Source organism: Saccostrea cucullata, unplaced genomic scaffold (genome assembly GCF_032062105.1).
Source record: "Saccostrea cucullata isolate Sc308-1 unplaced genomic scaffold, CSIRO_AGI_Scuc_v1 ctg1018, whole genome shotgun sequence".
Taxonomy (NCBI): domain Eukaryota; kingdom Metazoa; phylum Mollusca; class Bivalvia; order Ostreida; family Ostreidae; genus Saccostrea; species Saccostrea cuccullata.
In genome coordinates this window covers 16,418-36,620 of record NW_026925575.1, presented here as the reverse complement: position 1 = coordinate 36,620, position 20,203 = coordinate 16,418, and the positions used below count along the sequence as shown (strand labels likewise).

General features: G+C 34.0%; 3 protein-coding genes across 3 annotated transcripts; all 3 read right to left on the bottom strand.

Moving 5' to 3' along the window:
* Positions 1–1,446: 1,446 nt before the first annotated feature.
* LOC134269266 (tripartite motif-containing protein 5-like) lies at positions 1,447–3,632 on the bottom strand. The gene has a single exon (XM_062751467.1). It carries the CDS (start codon positions 3,596–3,598, stop codon positions 1,598–1,600), a length of 2,001 nt encoding a protein of 666 aa, XP_062607451.1. The 5' UTR covers positions 3,599–3,632; the 3' UTR covers positions 1,447–1,597.
* A 5,262-nt stretch (positions 3,633–8,894) lies between these two features.
* Positions 8,895–10,247, bottom strand: LOC134269270 (uncharacterized). Its single transcript, XM_062751470.1, has 2 exons — positions 9,284–10,247; positions 8,895–9,031 (listed from the first exon to the last, which is right to left on the bottom strand). The coding sequence occupies exons 1-2, from the start codon at positions 10,245–10,247 to the stop codon at positions 8,895–8,897; spliced, it is 1,101 nt and encodes a 366-aa protein (XP_062607454.1).
* A 2-nt stretch (positions 10,248–10,249) lies between these two features.
* On the bottom strand, positions 10,250–12,119 carry LOC134269265 (uncharacterized). The gene is made up of 2 exons (XM_062751466.1): positions 11,965–12,119; positions 10,250–11,691 (listed from the first exon to the last, which is right to left on the bottom strand). The coding sequence occupies exon 2, from the start codon at positions 11,134–11,136 to the stop codon at positions 10,438–10,440; it is 699 nt and encodes a 232-aa protein (XP_062607450.1). The 5' UTR covers positions 11,137–11,691; positions 11,965–12,119; the 3' UTR covers positions 10,250–10,437.
* Positions 12,120–20,203: the final 8,084 nt, after the last annotated feature.

Below are 20,203 nucleotides of genomic sequence, written 5' to 3'. Positions count from 1 at the left end.
CAAGTCGGGTAATATGCATCCTAAGATGTACCATTCATGCAAGTTTGGTCATTATAGGGCTCATAGTATCTTTAAAATGAAAACTGCACCAAAAACTTTAACCTGTTCACTCAACCGGAAAATGTAAGTCAGATTCAGCATCCGAATCAGGTCGGGTAGTATGCATCCTAAGATGTACCATCCATGTAAGTTTGGTCATTATAGGGCTCACAGTATCTTTGAAATGAAGACTGCACCAATAACTTTAACCTGTTCACTCAACCGGAAAATGAAGGTCAGATTCAGCATCCGAAGCAAGTCGGGTAATATGCATCCTAGATGTACCATTCATGCAAGTTTGGTCATTATAGGGTTTATAGTACCTTTGAAATGAAAACTGCACCAAAAACTTTAACCTGTTCACTCAACCGGAAAATGTAAGTCAGATTCAGCATCCGAAGCAAGCCTTGTAATGTGCATCCTTAGATGTATCATCCCTGCAAGTTTGGTCAATATACGGCTTATAGTTACTCGGAAATGAGACCTACACCAAAAACTGCACCAAAAATGTTAACCTGCTCCAAAAACATTAACCTGGTCATTCCTTTGCTGAAATTGCAGCATCTGAAACTCAGACTGGTACAATGAAACCCACTAGAAACATCTTCTATGCATGTCTTATCAATATAGGACATAGGAGTAACTAAAAAGAAAACTGCTCCAAAAAACTTAACCTTAACCCGGGACGCCGACGCTGACACCGACACCGACGCCGAGGGTATTACATAAGCTCCCCCAACTTCGTTGAGTTGAGCTAAAAACAAGTAATTGTCACACTCAATAAAGGGGCCCGTTAAAGGTTACAGGTAGACTTACCTGTATGTATAATCTACCAGAATTGAAACAAAAAAAATGCATGTATTTTTCTTCTTTTTTTTTTATTTGATCACTATTATGAATAAATATTTTGTATACATATTTTTTAAATAAATAATTTTACAAGCACAAAACATATTAAAAATATTAAATGATCTTGAAGTTCTATTGATTAGCAGCACTGATTTTCACATTATATATGAAATAACACTGTTTCACTTTCATATCACACATATTTACAATATTTGCAATTTATTTAGTCCATCTCCACATGTTTCTCCGCAATGTTATGTTTTTAATTTTTAAGACAGTTTTAGCACGACCATGGTTGGGATCTCTATTCTAGTCCCACCCTAGGGATCATGGTTTAAACAAATTATAAAAAAAATCTACCCTATCTTCGGATGCTTGCTTATTCATTTAATTATTTCCTTGCTATTATTGGGAAGGAAATATATCTTATATATTTTTGCTTTTGCGGCTATAGCCTATATATCATTTTTATGTTTGGTATTAAAAATGCAGAATTTACAAATTAAATTGTCCTTTGCATATATGAGTATACCTAAAATAATATAACACAATGTGTATTTTAGTATCATATAATATGTTTATTATTCATTGCAATGTATCAAATATATTGCAGCATAAGACGTGCAAAGTGAGCTTTTGTTAGCTAATTAGCCTTTCATTCGATTTTTTTCACAGTTTGAGAACTGCGACTGCGACAATCCACCCAGTTTTAGCATACTTGGTAAACAACACATTTTGCTGTATTGTCTAACACCATTATCTTTTCTCCTGTCGGATGCATTATTACATTGTAACTTTCGGTAATGTCCGCCAAACTAATATTCCTTCTCTCTCCTTCTCCATGCTTAACCTGTCCTAATTTTGATGTCTTATCGCAAACCAAAATATTATCTTGAAGGTCAAAGGTGAGTCCCCTGAGATTTGAATCTCGAGGACTGTCAAGAATATCTTCGTTATTCTTATCCACAACCTTTACTATCCTTTCTTGTATGAAACAATGAAAGTCTGATATCAACGACGAGGACACAAAAGGCACTGATCCACTAGGTTTATATGCTGAAGTATGATTTATGCAAAAGTTCAATGAACAGATCATCCTCTTAGAACGATTGGCAGCAAACGCTGTTGTTGGTCCACGGGATATAGCTATCATGGGTTCTTTCAAGTGAATTATTCCAAGTTTTAAACAACTCGCAGTTTCTCCGTTGAACTCAATTCGATAATGACAGATGAAGTTTTCAAAAGAAACAAATACTTCATTCAAGCACAATCCGGAGTGACAAAGACCATATGGTTTATCCTGACACACCTCAGTGTGTTTGCATTTTCCAGTGGAATTACTGATATCATAAATCTTCAGCGAAGGTGGGCTAGTCAAAGATAACAGTATTCTTGTGTCATGTATAAACAAGCCATAAAATACTCTTTCTGACAAACCGTTGATTTGTGATAATTTTCTAAAGCCAACGTTCATCCAGTCTTTTCTAGCCATAGTTTTTCTCCTCTGTATAATATTGTCTTCATCAATTTTTTCTGGAGTACTACACATAATTCTCTCCACTATCCATGATTGTTGTTTAGTCAGTTTTACGTCTTCAAACTCTTTTGTCTTGGAAATCTGACCAAAAAAATCCAAGTTGTGCTGCTTGTAATCTTCAGAAAAATTCCAAACATCCAAAGACCTTAAACGAGTGATGTGATCAGAAATCTGCTTTTTCAGTTTATGATTTGTTATGACTAATTGTTTTGAAGACCCACATTTTAACACTGAGTTAAGAATCATCCTAACTTCATGAACTGTAGTGGAAAAACGTTTCAGCTCATCAGATGCAATTTCAATGTTTCCAATGGAATCAGCATGATTCTGTTCAAATCGTTTAAGCCACTTTGCATGTGCATTCTCCATTAGAGATTTGATTTCTTCAACTTTTTCTTCCGTGTTCATACAAATTTCGTGCTTCTTGGTATTGAGTTTTTCTGTTTTATTTAGGTTTTCTGACAGCATATCTTCGAGAATCTTCTCCAGATCACCATATTTTAAAGCAATGTTTTGCATGGCATTTCTGTCTGTCTCAAAAGCAATATCTTCAACTGTGTCCACATGCTTGCACAATTTATGCTGCTTGACATGGCAAACACTACAACATAGCTCTTGATGATCGTGGCAAAACACATCGAGTATTTTCCCTTCATGCAAATTGCAAGACTCTTCTATCTCAACTTCATTGTTCATCTCCTTGATGTCGGAAAGATTTACAATTTTATGACTCTTCAGAATTGGCACAGCTCTATGCAATGATTTGCAATCTTCACAAATAGCTTCCATACATGCTTTGCACCAGTATTTTGCAGAAACGGTTTTCTCCAGTCGTTTGCAAATCATACAATATTTATTTTCATCTTGCTCGGGATCTACAGACACACTAAGTACGAGTTTATTCTGGGGTAGTTCTGATGCCCACTCCTCGTCCGAAATGTCATTCTTCGGCGCCTTGATACACGTACGACACACGGGACATTCGATTGACTTTAATGTTTCATTTTCTTTATGTGTAGCCGTACTTGAAATGTAAGTCCCAATACACGCCTCACAAAAGGTGTGGTAACACGACAAATACTTCGGTTTTCTTACCTTCTCTAGACATATTGGACAGTGGCATGTATCATTCTCCTGTTCATTGACAGGGGTTTCTTTCTTTGAGACCGCCATTTAAAATAAATTCTCAAGTTCGACTGAAGCTCCCAACTTCCTTTCTGTTTAAATTCTCCTAACTATGGAACAACGTTTGTATAAGATATTTTCTGCATGAAGAAAATTACGTACAATGCATAGATTTGATAATTTACTCGAGAATATTTAAATTTAGTTCTTTTACATAATCAGCTATAACGTTAAAAGAAATGTCAAAGTAATACGATAAAGAAATGAAAAAAAAACGAAAAAATATAATAAAAGGTTTATGAAATACATTCATGTACCGCCTGGCTTAATTTCACATTTGGAAATATATTTTATCTTCGGAATAAAATGTTTGCAGTTAGATTTTTCCGAATAACTTCAAAACTTAAACAATTAATACTTTAGAACTTTACAAAACTTGAGAATTTTCAAGTCAATGGCATTTTCACTCCCAATTTGCAAAAAGAATATATTTAAAATCTTTTCTTGGCCAAAATAAATGCCAAAGGACGACAGGATGAAGTTAGAGTAAACAGGGACAACGACAGGGGACGAAAGGGAGTGGACAGGATAGTCAGGGAACTCTGAGAGTGGATGGACAACGACATCATAGGAATCCTAGGAGAACGTCAGGGAGTGGAAAGAAAATTTCAGGGATATAAATAATGTTTTTTGGTTTGATTTTCTTTTCTTTGAAGAACTACTAGAATAAAATACTTACAAATTGGTATGTGGAAGTTTATTTTAAAATTTACTATTTCTGTTAGTGTGACGTAATGACTTGAATTTATATTTTAGATTTTATGTACTAAATTTGACAGTTATTGAATCGAATACAATCATACTTCCATTTATCGACGTTCGATCCTGATATTTAAAGTGACTGTCTTAAACTTGTTTTACCTATTATATTTTTTTAGTTTCTACATACTTAACTTAATTAAAAATCAGATCAACTGGAGGTCGATATACTTCATTTGGTGATACAGTACATTTAATATGATTTTTTCGTGTTTTTTGCACTGAAATTTTGTCTTCATTTTAAAAATACATTTTCGACGTTTTCCCTCTAATGTTTTTACACAATTTTAAAAAGCATGAAACAAAATGTACTCTAAGTGTATTTTTTTAAAAAGACACTTTATAATTATGACTATCAAAAATTACTATTCAAAGTGCTTCGCATAATCAATTATTTGACCTTTCTGCACTGATTAAATGTTATTTTTCTGGCATTGAAAATTTAATAAGCAAGATTTTTTTTAGTTTAAGCTTTTTCTGAATTTAAGCAAATGGGTCAAAGTAATCTTAAATATTTAAAAAAAAAAACATCAAAAGTGGGGCTATATATGATGTAAATTATCAGATATTATATATTACATGTACTAAAAAGTGTATAATTTTATGTTAGAATTGGCTCAATTATTTCCCGAGATTTCATAATAATTATATTCTAATATCTTTGTTACACTTTGTTGAATGAATTCAAAAGAAATAATTTAATAGATATTTCAGAAAAAACAATATAACATAATTATTTCACTGCCTAAAAAAACAGCTTAATGAGTACCAGCATGGTAAATAGGAATCTAAAATTAACAGTATACTGTAAACCTTTATAGTTCAAAAGGGAAAAACACTGCGTGATCATTTTCTTTAATTTTGAAAAAAAAAATCTTCCGCCACACGGAATTTAGTTCCTAGCTTAATTCTACTTGAATGGAATTCATTAGCGGGTTTTTCTTTGTACCGGGGTATATACCTCAATCTACAATGTAGAATCCAGATTTTGTTGTCTTTAACACTGTTTCTTATCTTTATATAGTTCATAAGTTTTAACCAAAATATTGCCGATATGTTAATTACACACTAATGAACACTGTTGTGAGATTTCCCTACTCTATAGTACAGTTTCTGAGAGGAACGCTGTCTATATGGGATGAATTCCTTTTCCATAAGGTCTGTCCACGTCCCGCAGTCAGAATTGGGTTCGGGGAATAAACCGCAATGTCAGAGTGTTAATCATTACGTGACAGGTTCAATTCTGGGTTTATTCTCCGAATGGCTACTCGAAAAAAAAAAACAAGTAATTATCACACGTACTCAATTAAGGGGCCCTCTTAGGGATACAGGTAGATATACCTGTATGTATAGTCTACCAGAATTGAAACAAAATAAAATGTATTTTTCTTTTTTTTTAATTTGATCACTATTACGAATAAATATTTTTTATACATTTTTTTTAAATAAATAATTTTACAAGCACAAAATGTAGCGGGTATTCCCGGCATATGATGGAAAACACCACTTGATAATTTATACGTTCATTTTGATGATATCTTTAGTTGATTGGAATAATGGAATATAATAAGGAAGTCCTGCAATATACAAATTGCGTCATAAAAATATATACAAAATAGTATTTCAATTAAACATTCCGATTATAAAATATAACAAATTATCTGTCTTCCCTATTACAATTAATTATCATCATTCACAATGATAGCACATGAAATATATTTTACCCATGATATAAGGGAAATAACTCTTATAATGCAATTACACTTTACAATCTTGTGAAGAGTTATCTTTCTTTGATATTTCTTTACAAATCATAAAAATATATATACAGATAGACATACCAATCTATGGAATTGAACTGTCTCCAATGCAAGTTTACATATCTTTATTTTATGGTGTTACCTATGTACAATAAATATAGTACTAAGGACTTGCTCTATACAAATACCTTTCTCAAAATAAATAATTATTTAAATTATCTTCATTATCAAAATCTTCACTTCAAATTATATCTAGGTTTATATACAAATTAATTTACAAGAAAAATTCCATCAGATTTATCAATATCTGAATAGATAGACAGATAACTCAATATGTTAACAATTAAAAGTAAAATATCTTGTTCAGTGGCGGATTTAAGGGGGGCGCACCCGGCGCGCGCCCCCCCCCCCTAAAATTGTCAAAGTTAGCGTAAATCAAATATGTCTACTTGGTAGACCTCATTTTCACCCTTCAAAATCTCTAGAATCCAGGAGCTTCCGGGGGCTTCGCCCCCTGGGCCCCCACCAGGGCTTTGGTAGACCTCATTTTAACCCTTCAAAATCTCTAGAATCCAGGAGCTTCCGGGGGCTTCGCCCCCTGAGCCCCCACCAGGGCTTTGCCCTGGACCCACTGGGGGCCTCAAGGCGGCCCCCAGACCCCTTGCCTAATTTTGGCGCCCCCCCTAACTCCAAATCCTGGATCCGCGCCTGTTGTTTTCCACATTTTTAACTAAATATTATAGAAAACATATTTTGTAGCATAAAACAAGTAAAAACTTACATTTCTGGAAGTGTCTTAGGTCTCAAGGTCTTAGGAAATAAATAACAGTCAGCAAACAAAGTAAATTACGTCTTCTCCATTCAAAATCAAAATTTCAGAGTCTAAACTGAATAAAACTCCCTACACCACAAAGACCAAAACACTAACCAATGAAAACTAAGCATTTCAAAACTTGACCAATAGCTATGCGTGTGATCATGTATAAAAAGTGTATGTACAGGTGTGGATCCAAAGGGGCGTATAACTATATAACTAAATACCCAAGTTAGTAAAGAAAGAAAAGAATATAGCTTTAACGGAAAACTATCATTTATAACATATTTAACAGTTTATTTAGTTTAATTAATTTATATTTAATATTTATTTTATTTCATTTAAAATCACTCCAACTTTAATTATTTTAAATAAAAGTACCTCTACTACAAAAACATATTAAAAACTATAAATCATCTTGAAGTTCTAATGATTAGCAGCACTGATTTTCACATTATATATGAAATAACACTGTTTCACTTTCATATCACACATATTTACAATTTATTTAGTCCATCTCCATGTGTTTCTCCGCAACTAAAGGATTACTCATAATGCAAGGTGAAGAAGTTCATAAACTTCATCTGTATTTTATGATGATTTTATAGAATGTTTTGATAATTAATAATGATGAATAAATAAAATAAATTAAACAAACTTCATTTAACGAATCACTATGTAGAATGTCCGATAAGGGATAAACATATGCCCTTATAGTCGCAAATCATCATCTTATTCGCTGTTTTTTACTAAGTTCACATGTATGTGGTATTCATTTAAGGACTGTCTCGAGCAATGTTTTAGATGAGGGATAGACATATGCCCCCATATTGGAAAATATTTAACACTGTAAGCTTCCGCACCATTTTAAATGTTTATATGCACGCGATCTTGTCACCTACCAGCCTAAGTATTAACAAATGACTTAGGCACTATTGTTCTGGATGAGGGATAAATATGCCCCCATACGTTAATACTCTTGAAAATCACTTCAAAGTCGAGATCCTACACAAATAACAAAACAAATCTGCTCCGAGGATCCACTTCCACTCAAGCATATATCAACATGGTGTCACATGTCTTATATAATATTTAAATGCATCCGATTTTCATCTACCCAGGAATCTAATCTGACTATCGCTCATTCCTCGTGATGCACAGTAAGAGGCCATTCCGATTCGAAAGGAATGTCCTTTGAATCTATTGACATCCAAATTACAAAACATGAGGCTTTGCTTTAATATGTTTGAAAATTCTTGCCTTGTGACTGCAGTGTTTTGGGGGTAGCAAAAAAGGGGCCCATCGGTCCTCCCTCTCATCTTAATGTAGTGTTCTAATGCCCCCACTGGACAATATTTTAAAGAGTTGCAAGAATTGATTGTAAGAGTAAAAACTTTACCATCAGAATGTTTATAATTTTGAAAGTGAATCAAAACTTTACTTTTTTGAAAAGTAATCTGTGAAACTTGTAAAACCTTATTAGCAGTGCCAACTGATGTTATCTCTCCTATTCTGAGGAAGCCGTGAAAAGCCAATAAAAACATTGTTTGAAATAATGCCCTTTTATATATGTTCAATATTGTATGTTCTAAAGCATCACAAATTTTATGCAGAACTACTATGGTTATTGGTAAACGAATATCCATTGAAGGTCTTGATTTGCGACAGGAACTTAATAGTTTCTGAATGAGAAAGCATGATGTATTGTCAGGCAAATTATTAATTTTATGTATATATGCTATTGATGAAATAAATGACACGATAGAGGAGGCTGCATAACCTTCAGCAAATAAATAAGAGATAAACAAAGCCAAAGTTTCCTGAGACAACGGAAGATCATTACTCATATCAAATTTGTTTGCAAAATTTCTATAAATAGACCATGCCCGTTTATATGCTTGAGTGGAAGCTGGTGCCAATGTTGAAGTCAACAGGTTCCTCAAGACTGGTTCTAAGGAGGTAATGTTGGCAGATTGGGAATCACCGTTGGTTCTTTGTCCATCCAAGGAGCAAGTTGATGGAACTGCTGCACCTTCAAACGAGACAAGCAATCACATAGAATATTTTCCTTGGTACCCAGATGCCTAGCTTTAAACAAAATGTTAGACTGCAAACAAATTAGCACTAACTCTCTAACCAAATACATTATACTTTTATCCTTAGACGATTGCTTGTTAATGATATGCACAAGGGCATAATTGTCTGTGTAAAAGTAAATGCATTTGTTTTTAAAAATATGACTCCAAACTTTAAGAGCTAACACTATTGGGTAAAATTCCAAGAGAGTAATATTACATTTTTTCCAATTATCATTCCAAGTCCCATAGAACCAGTGCCCACCTAACACTGCCCCGTATCCTATAGATCCTGAAGCGTCTGTATACAGTTTTAATTCATTGGAATCAACCCACCTATCTGGTAAGAAAACTGACCTACCATTAAATTTTTCCAAGAAGGCTAACCAAGTACATAAATCTGCTTTTACTTCTTTGTTTAGTCTAATGCGATAATATGCTTTTGTAACGCCAACAGTAGTGTTGATAAGTCGCCTTAAGAACGCTCTACCTGGCAAGACTACATTACACGCAAAATTAAGAAGACCAATCACTGACTGCATGTCCTTCAAAGTAATCTTTCTGCTTGGTGAAAGCTGTTCAATTGTATCTCTACATTTTTTAACTTTATCAATAGGTAACCTTGCCTCCATCATCTCGGTGTCTAATTCATATCCCAGAAAAGTCATTACCTTGTTAGGACCAAATGTCTTATCCTTAGCCATAGGTACACCTATGTCGGCGCAAACTGTTAAAAATGCCACAAGTTTTTTGTGGCACTCTGTCGCAGATTTGTCAACAATTAGAAAACCATCTAATACATGAGTCATAAATTTAATTCCTAATTTTTCTTGTGCAATCCACTGAAGTGCTGTACTAAACCTTTCAAATATACGACAGGAAGAACTGCAACCCATCTGAAGACATGTGTCAAAATACCAATGACCTTGCCAAGTGAAACCAAAGTATTCAAACTGTGATGCATGTAAGTTGATAATTCGAAATGCATTAGAAATATCTGTTTTGCAACAATATGATCCTTTCCCACACTGCTTAATGTTTTGAATAGCATCCTCTACAGAAGAGTATTGAACAAATGACTCTTCCTCGGGTATGCCATCATTGACAGACTCACCTTCCGGATATGACAAATGATGGATCATACAGTACTCACACTCTGTTTTCTTGCTAACTAGACCTAAAGGGGAACAATTTATAATTGGCAGTTGTTTCCCTTTGAAAGGATCCATAATTCTACCCAAATTTATCTCCTTTTCTAACTTTTTGCTAATAACTTCTGGTAAGTCCAGTGCCGATTTTAAATTTTTTGAAAGAGTATTTCTACTTTCCCCTGTGTAACCAATGTGGAACCCATATCGAAAACCATTAACTAAAAATTCTGTTTCTACCTTGTCATACCCCACCAACCAGTACTCTAATTTACTGGGATTTACTGGAGTTGGACCCTTTTGTGGGATAGGTTGGCTTTGAGAATTTAGCATTACCTGTGTTGGTTGATGTGCCATTTCCTTGAAATGGTTTTTGGGTTCTGGATTTGTCCAAGAAACGAAATGGCCGTTGAATTGGTTTTTTACATATATAGATTGGATGGAAACCACCACAGTTATAACATCTGTGCTGGAATTTGCATGATGAACCAAGCCTACAATACCTTCCAGTTTTGTGATAGGCAAAGCATGAGCCCTGAGGAACTTCCTCATACGTACCAAATGACGAACGGTCTGCTGTTATTTTGCTTGACTTCTTTTCTGATTGTTTGAGGCGAGCATTAACATATATCTCCATATGGACATCACCCCATTCTACCTCACCTTGTTCTATGAGTTCCCTGAACTCCTTATCATATTTTCTCCAGTCCCCCTTTTCCTCTGCAATTTGCCTTACTGATTCCATGTGTTTTGCAAGCTTTGGCTGTGCAAGTGAATCTTTAATGCAATATATTGTCATATACCTATTCCACGCAGTTACCCAGTCATGCAGGGATAACGAACCATCCCTAACTTCGTCGTCATCTGTGGATCGCATATTGTGGATTACCACCTTACCTGTCTGATCCTGTTCCTCTACCTTGATAGAATACTTACTTTTCCCCTTTTCCTTTTTTAACAACAGAGCCATATCAACATATTGTTTTGACCAAATTTTAGATTTTATTTTGTCAGAAACAGTTGCCTCTATCGGTACTGATGAGCTTACAAAACCTGATTTCTTACCGACATTTGCTGCAGGTGGAAGTTCAGTACCTACAATCTGTGAACTGTGTTCGATTACAGCACCTGATACCAATCCTGAGATACTTGCATCCACTGACTTATTTGTTATTTGACAAACTGACCCAGAAGGACCTGCTGTTAAGCTATTGCTTGATGTAGTGGAAGCATTATTTCCCTTTTCTCCCCCATATTATGAACAGAGATACTCCCCTGATGTTGCAGTAATGGTTTTATCTCTGCTAACACCTTCTCCGTGACTGCCTTTGTTATGGTTTGGGTTAATGCAGCCAAGGTTTCAGGAGGAACATCAAGGGGTTGAGTGCTTGTATCGACAGCCACAGCATCATTGGTATTGGACTCTCCAGTTCCGTTCTGTGCACGACGTGGTCTTTTCACCTGACTTGTTTTGGACTGTTGGGCTTTATTCCTTTTGCCTGGCATAATGCTGGTAAATATATACCTATATAAATTTACAATTAAGGAAGAAGTATGTATCCAATATATTATGTATAAATATAAACTGTAAAAGGCTTCGGCCTTAATTGACAATGAACAAGAATTGTAAGACCTCACTGTAGCCAGTGTAGGCCCCAACTGTAAGAGTCAGTTAGCCTACATGACAACGTATTTGAGCATATTGATATTTAACATTACATTATATAACCACTTTCATCGCTCAGTACAATGTGTAAATCTAATACAACAAACTAGAAAGTGATGAACCTTTTCTTACAATTCATTTTTCCCTTCATTGATTCTGCCGCTTTTCGATAAAACACCCTGTATCACCTACAGTTGTTGACAAAAATTTTCCGGAAATAGAGTAAATAGTAGAACCAAAAGTGTTTTGGAACAGATCTGTATTTCCCGAATTGCCGTAAGCCAATAAAAGCACGGGGTCCATTGTGCGACTGCAAAAGCCATTAGTCAACATCACTAAGCCGATGCTGATCAGTAAGAACTATCCGCCGCGTAAAACGAAAAGTTGACATAAGTTATAAATCACCACCTTTGAAGCCGACAACCCTCGCACCGTGTCAAATTCCCAAGAAGGCTGTAGTGCCTTTCCCACAGATAACAACCTGTTCGGCTGTTGTTATTTGTTTTCATCACTACTACAAACGAGGTACTTGAAGGGCTTGTAATGTATCTAAGCGCAGTTGCAGAACAATAAAACCTTAATAAATGAATAATGAAAAACAACTATTTGTACAAGACTCAATATCATATAAAGGGGTTAGCAAATAAAAACATTAAACTTGTACTTTAAAAAATTTTTTTTTTTTTTTTTTTTTTTTTTTTTTTTAATTTTAATTCCTCCATAATCTGGACCATTGAATCGAACATGATTAGGTAAATCAACTTGAAGTGAAATCGATATAAAAATCATCAAGGTAAAAGTGGGCCTAACATGAATTAAAAACCAAAACGGCTAAATGTCAAGTACAAAAGACTGCCTGAAACTTGTACCTAGGACTTGCCTAAAGTACTGTAAAAATTCACAATATTTTAGTAATCAACTAATACCGAAACAAACAAATTGGCAGATATTTTTCCAACAAATTGTTTTCTTTTTATACAGTAAAAGGATAAATCTAGAAGGCATCAACATGCACTACTAGACTTATCAAATAAACAAACGATGGAAAATAAATCGCCGAGGTAAAAGTTGAAACTAAAATGAAAAGACCCGCATGGGTACAAACTTGGCAAGTACAAAAGACTGCCTGAAACTTGTACTTAGGACTTGCCTAAAGTACTGTAGAATTTCACACTATTTTAGTAATCAACTTATACCGAAACAAACGAATTGGCAGACAATTTCCAACGATTTTCCTTCACAGAAAAAGGATAAGTCGATCTGGAATGCATTGAAATACATTCATAGACATCAAATAAAAACCGATGGAAAAAATCGCCATATGCATGGTAAAAGCTGAAACTAAAATGAAAAAACCCGAACGGGTTTAAACTTGGCAAGTACAAAAGACTGCCTGAAACTTGTACTTAGGACCTGCCTAAAGTACTGTAAAAATTCACAATATTTTAGTAATCAACTAATACCGAAACAAACTAATTGGCAGACATTCTTCCAACGAATTTACTTCACAGAAAAAGGATTAATCTGGAATGCTTTAAAATACATTCCTAGATATCAAATAGAAAAACGATGGAAAAAATCGCCATCTGCATGGTAAAAGCCGAAACTAAAATGAAAAAACCCAAATGGGTTGAAACTTGGCAAGTACCAAAAAACTGCCTGAAAGTTGTACTTAGTATCTGCCTAAAGTACTGTAAAAATTAAACCAACAACGAAACAATCAAATTTGCTGATACTTTTTCCAACCGAATTTTCTTCACAGAAAAAGGATAAATCCGTTTTACATTATTAGACATCCTAAATGCCTATCGTACTGTTAAAATAACAAAATGTTGTATAATTTCAAAGAATATCTATCTGAAAAATTGACGAACAATAAAAGTAACAAAATGGTGACAAACTTTTATGACTTAGATGTATATCTATTTTCTCGCTGAAATTAAAGCTCCCCTTATACTCCTATATAAATGAACATTCCCCTGACTGTTCAGATGAACTCCGTCGTGAACAAATTTACGACTGCAGTCTCCTTCACGGGGAGAAACGAAATAATTCCCATGTTCCCAAAATACGCAGTAACCCAGTGCTGGCAATGCATCTCTCAATATTGCGTTTACTTTGTCTGCAATATTATTGTACCCAAAACGAACACCAAATCGCGGCAATAATTTACAAACAATTATTTTTGCAACTTTATAGCGGCGATGCATTACCGATACCACAGATTCAATTTCTGCAGCTAACAAGGTAGCGTCGGTACTAGGACTAATATCGTTCTCCCCAATCATTAGAACAACTACATCTAGACCTAAAGCAAATACGCTCTCCATATCCTTAGATATTACATCACGAACCTTTCTTCCACCCACACCCCTGTACAGAACGGAATGCGTTTCTCCCAGACCAAGGCTCGCAGAATACCTAATGTCACCATATTTCAAGAATTCTTGAAAACGACGCACAATTGAGTGTCCGAGAATGACAACTGAAGTTTTACTCATAGAAGACATAATGAAATAAATTTACTCACCAAAATCTTGATAAAATAAATAACAAACTTTGAAACAACGTCCGTCCTCCAAGGATGTAGATGGGAGAAAAGGCAGAGTAACGCACCGCATGGTCAGAATTTCATTTGTTAGATTTTAATTGGTCAGATTTTGATTGGTCAATCTCTGCCTCTCCTACCACGGTAAGACATGGAACAAAATTAACATTACAAAGCACAGCTATACAGTATTTCAGACTTTCACATTCAAGGAGGACACTTATTGATTACAATAAAAATTTTTAAGTAAACTTAAATTTATATATTATTTTAAGAAAAAAAAAACATTTGTGTTAATTTATCAAAACGAGTTTGAAAATCTAGCACAAAAAAGGGATAATAATTTGTAAGTTTATCGATCGTAATAGATTTAAATGTACAACATTAGATTTTAATATACAGCTTGTACTGTATTTTTGCACTATGTTTTGATAATTAAAAATTATAAATAAATTAAACAAAAATATTAAAGGGGATAATAATTTGTAAGTTTTCAATCAATACTATTAATAGTTTGGGAAAAAAATTAAATTAAAGGTAAAAATACAATAAAATTTTCATTTTTCTTAAATCTTCATTTTACCTACTTGTATTTATTTTTGTATTCAGTATATTTCGGAAAATAGAAACCCCTCTGAATTAAAATAAAATTGAATGTATATATCTGATTTATAAAATATTGCTTATCCAGGTAAACACAGGTAAGTCTACCTGTACCCCTTAGAGGGCCCCTTAATTGAGTGTGATAATTACTTGTGGGTTTTTTTTCGAGTAGCCATTCGGGGAACACACCGACATGGCGACCTTAAAGTAAACGCTTTATCCATTGTTCCACTCGAGTGTTAATTAAGGTCTTCCGTTTCCAACGGAAGACCTTCTACTGATTCTGATGATTAAGATTATTAAGGTCTTCCGTTGAAACGGAAGACCTTCTTATTTTTCTGTTGTTTCTTTTCAACTTTTTAAGGTCTTCCGTTTCCAACGGAAGACCTTCTACTGATTCTGATGATTAAGATTATTCTTATTATTCTTTTTTTTTTTTTTCTTCCTAGACGCCAACTTTGAGGCCTCATATCTCACTCATTTCTCAATGGATTTTGCTCAAATTTTCAGACTTTATAGACGATAATAAACTCTATCAGAATGCTGTCTAAAATTTCAAAAAGTCACTTCCGGTTTTGAGTTATTTCCCTTTAAACGAAAATTTATAGACTTTCATTTCCAGACAAAGGCTCAGAGACCACAAAAGCTGGAGCAGAAATTTTACTGGTTTTAGATAACAGAAGGATTGAAGTTGTGCACATCGGTTTTTGTTTTTCGATTTCTGTATTCAAAATGGCGCTATACAGGGGTCAAAAATTAGAACGCCTAAAAGAGCGAAAATTAACACATATTTTCCTTTTTATCTTGAAAACTAAAAATATTTTGTTAAGACATGTAGAATAAAAGTTGTGCATAATTGCACGAGCTTTCATTTAATATCATTTAAAAGGGGCTGGTTCCTAAAATTAGGGATCTAGGGTCCTTGAAAATTTTTGCTTTATAACTCAAAAAAGGTAAATATTTCGGAATGACTGTCGATTATGAAGGTTTGCTTTAACATCTTATTATCTCATGAAATTGTTTTGTTCGAGTCTTGTTTTAAATGAGCTAGATACATGACCCATATATGTACAGGTAATTCTTTTCACTCAGCACGTAAACGCGAGCTCCTCAAGCGTGTAAACCAAAACAAACTTACTATAAATGATAAACATGGCTACATTGGATGCAAATATTTTTTAGAATAAGGTTCTTTAAGTGTTTTGTGTTTTTCCCCCAAATTATCATGATTATTCACTGACAATTTTCCCTTTTATTTCATTTTTTTTTAAATCGTATAAATCAAGTCTACTAAAAATGGAAGAAAAGATCATCTTTTCTTCTTATCATATAAAAACAAACAATATAGTTAGAAAATAAAACATAACTGTAAAGCATATACTATTCACAGCCATTAAGTGCACGCCTTTTACATTCACCTTGTTTGTTTACGATTATATAACGCGCCTCCCTCGATAACGCGGGGCAAAGTCGGTCACCGGGAATCAATCGGCGTGTTATCCAGCGACCCCCAGTCATATACACAAAAGAAACCACAGAATGGATAAATTTAATTAATATGTTGAATCTTTCAGATTATTTCATAGTATCTTTGACTGATTATATCGCTAGTGCAGTTCATTCAATAATTTATTTGCTGAATTAAATGAAAGTTGCTTATAACTATTTTTTTTTATAGCAAATGTTTTTCTCGATATCGAGGTCATGATCTGTTTCACCTCAAATACCATCGAAAATATGCTCCTTTGATTAATTTCTACTAGTGATAGATTTTTTATATCTTAAGTTAAATGTACATGTATGTAAGTCAATATACGTTCTTTTGTCGGCGTCCTTAAAATGTACAACTGTATACGTCCCAAATATACAAATATCGAGCGTTTTATCAGAATACATCAATACAAAATCCCACATTCACACGCGCGTCCAAAGTATGTAGATTGAGACACACATGCGTAACTTATTCCATTGGACAACTAATTGACCTTGAACAAATAATTATTTTCTATTAAACTTGTAATTTTTTGCGAGCAGGTTTCCGTTTATTTTTTCTTATCAGCTCTCGTAATGCTTCATTAAGGTTTTACGGAGACATATAATGTACATGCATGCAAGTACAGAACATGCACGTTTTATAATTAAAGTATAATGCATATGCAAGAGTGCCCAAATATGCGCATGTAGAGCTTAATCTGCGTTTGAAATACAGACATTAGAGTGAACTAATTATAGGTCCGCAGAGTTGATTATGAGTTGTTTTTATAACGGGTAGCCCATCCTGTCCAGTCATCGTCACGGTTTGTAACCTCGTAATTACACAGGTAAATACTATGGTGTCAATCTATATATTTTCACCTATATTTTCCCCCTAAAAAAATAAATTACCGACAGATGTATGATTTTCTCCTATCATATATTAATTGACAGTATTTATGAACAGCTGTTAAAACACAGGCCTGTGTAAACGGTAAATCAAAAGAAAGGAAATCTGGGGTATGAAAAACAGAAAATATATATAATGCCTCATTCTCTGAAGATTACGTTGTCTTCAGATAACTAAAATACATGTACCAGTAAAATTTAATTAATGTCTGTCGAATTTTATTTTAATGATAACATTTACTGGTGTGTACACTGTCGCAGTGTGTCACTTTTTCTAAGCCTTCGCCCAAACGAACAATTTAGCAAATCTTGAATGAATTAATTTACACTATCCCTTCTACATATCCACACACATTCGCCTATACCTAAAAACTAATAAAAATCAGATTTGTGACCATTTCTTTATTTTATCAAGATCGGTTGTAATTAAGAGATCATGTAGGAGTATTAATATTAGTGTCCACTATTGCAAACAGTGATGTATCGTCCACGAATCGAATTTCATTATGTATGCCCTGTTACGACGCACTTTGAAAAATTACACACTTTGAAAAATATTTTCAAAGTGCGTTAAATTTGGGACCAAATCAACGCACTTTAAAAAAAAAATAAAATTTCTTTTCAAAGTGCGTTAATATCGACAATATAAATGAACTTTGAAAAATGTGTATGGCTTGGTCAATATTCTTGCAAATCTTAGATATGATATAAATAATTGAACCTGTTTGATAACTCTTCGGTATGGTCACTTTACGATATGAAAGTGAGCGATTTTGATTTTTCCATATATGTACTTTGAAAATTCTTTCTCCCTTAATTATTTTACTGAACTATTTTTTTTTTACAGTTTTCATGCATTTTATGTAAACTAAAATTTATTGAAAAATTTTAACGTCATACCAGTTATATTGTTGTGAAGCATAAGCATCTGTACGGGGGGGGGGGGGGTCACACAAATGTTTTGCAAATACATTATATAGGCATTAAAAATTGGGGCTTACCTTGGGGGTGTATCCTATTTCAATTTAAATTATTAAAATCTATAAGTCTATAATTTGTTTTATGCATTTTTTTCAAAGTGCGATGCCACAATGCCCTCAGTTATGTCATTACAGTTTACATCCACCTCTGTTGCCTTGTGTCAAAAGACTCAAAACGTTTTGCAGCCGAGTCCTCGTTCACACGTGCGTGGCCGCAGAGAGCCGCGGGCATGTCGGTGTTAAAAATACATCGTGTACTCCGATAGTTATAAATGGAAATAATTGTAAGTGTACCAGTAAGTGACGTTTCCAACTCAAGGGAAAAACCCGAAAAGAATATTTCAATTGCAGAATTTTACGGGAATATGCTTGTACATGCAAGTTTAATTATATACATGTATTCATTTTTACATGTACAAAAGTGGCCAAAATATATGCACACTTTTGAGAGATATATCCAAACCTTAGTCTAGAACAGATGATCTAACCCCTGTGCCACACGGGCGGTGCTCAGATTTGAAGAATTAATTCAAGACATTTCTATCAAACTTTAGTATGCTGATACACTTTAACCTTGCACTTTCCTGTGACCTTTACCTCACTTGTCTTTAATTTGCATTTTTCTTAGTATTAAAGAAACCATTTGAGATATTTTTATGTAAGCTTATGCATTATTTGAAGGGGATTTTATAATCTATATCCATTTTTTAAGATTTCAATTTTTAAGAAACTATTCAAGATATTCTCAACAAACGTCATACATTAATACAGATTTTAATGTTGCATTATGTACTAATATACACTTGGCGATGCATCCATGTCCTATAGACATATTTCTAGTTAAATCCTTAGCTAAATCATAGTGTTGAACCTAATAAATTCTTCCGATTTGATACTGTATATGCTCAGAAAAAATAAGGCTGAACATATCCATTCATTCAGACAAGGCAAGGTTACTGACAGAGAAACTGTAAATTCGCTACAGTATTTGTACCTGTGAAACATTGTTGATACATGTATAATGCAGAGTGGGACATGATCTTGACTCAAGTTCAAGGTCACTAAAGATAAGATGTTTTGGCTGGATTCATGGACTAAAAGAATACATAAAAAACATGTGTGTACTTTTCCAGTCGGTAATACACATACCGTATGATCCCTATTAACCACCCCTGCCCCCATAAGCGCCCCATAGGTCTTTTTTCAATTATTAGAAAACAAGGGCCCCCTCTACAATGATTAAAATAATCTAGAATCGTATCAAAAGTCTGCCAAAATTTGAACAAAGTGAAAATGTAACTTGTCTATTATCCAATTTCTCAGTGGAAAATGAATCATATCGCATAAATTGGGTGGATTATCCTCACTTAAAGTAAAGTTCGACATTATTTTAGCTGTTCTTTAAAATTTTTGAAGCATAAGAATGACAATAAATATTAATATGAAGAGAATGCCAAAATAACCGCCTCCTTTTCGAAATTTTCTAAGCGCCCGGGGCGGTTAATAGGGATTATACGGTATTAGATTTCTATAAGAGAGTTTGTCATTGCATGACGCAAGGTCATTTAGAAAGTTCAAGTTCACATACATTCCTTTACAGCATTTTTCATGGCGAAACATTGCTTGACGCAAGGTCATTTAGAAAGTTCAAGGTCACATACATTCCTTTACAGTGTTTTTCATGGTGAAACATTGTAAGTTTCTTCCTTTACAAGCCTTTAGGTTGCTTACTTGTATAACTTTATAATGTGGCTTGACCTAGACTCAAGGTTACGTCTTCCTATCCGTAGCTCCAACGGAAGACCTATTCGTTGCTTTGCAACGAGCTCGGCTCTAGTTATTATTATTCTTACCGATT

Excerpts from the sequence above, each read along its gene's own strand:
- LOC134269266 (XM_062751467.1), bottom strand. The coding sequence starts at position 3,598 with ATGGCGGTCTCAAAGAAAGAAACCCCTGTCAATGAACAGGAGAATGAT.
- LOC134269270 (XM_062751470.1), bottom strand. The coding sequence starts at position 10,247 with ATGGATCCTTTCAAAGGGAAACAACTGCCAATTATAAATTGTTCCCCT. Across the intron at positions 9,032-9,283 it reads AGGATACGGGGCAGTGTTAG|CTAGGCATCTGGGTACCAAG; the intron begins GTGGGCACTGGT and ends TTTTGTTTAAAG.
- LOC134269265 (XM_062751466.1), bottom strand. The coding sequence starts at position 11,136 with ATGGCTCTGTTGTTAAAAAAGGAAAAGGGGAAAAGTAAGTATTCTATC.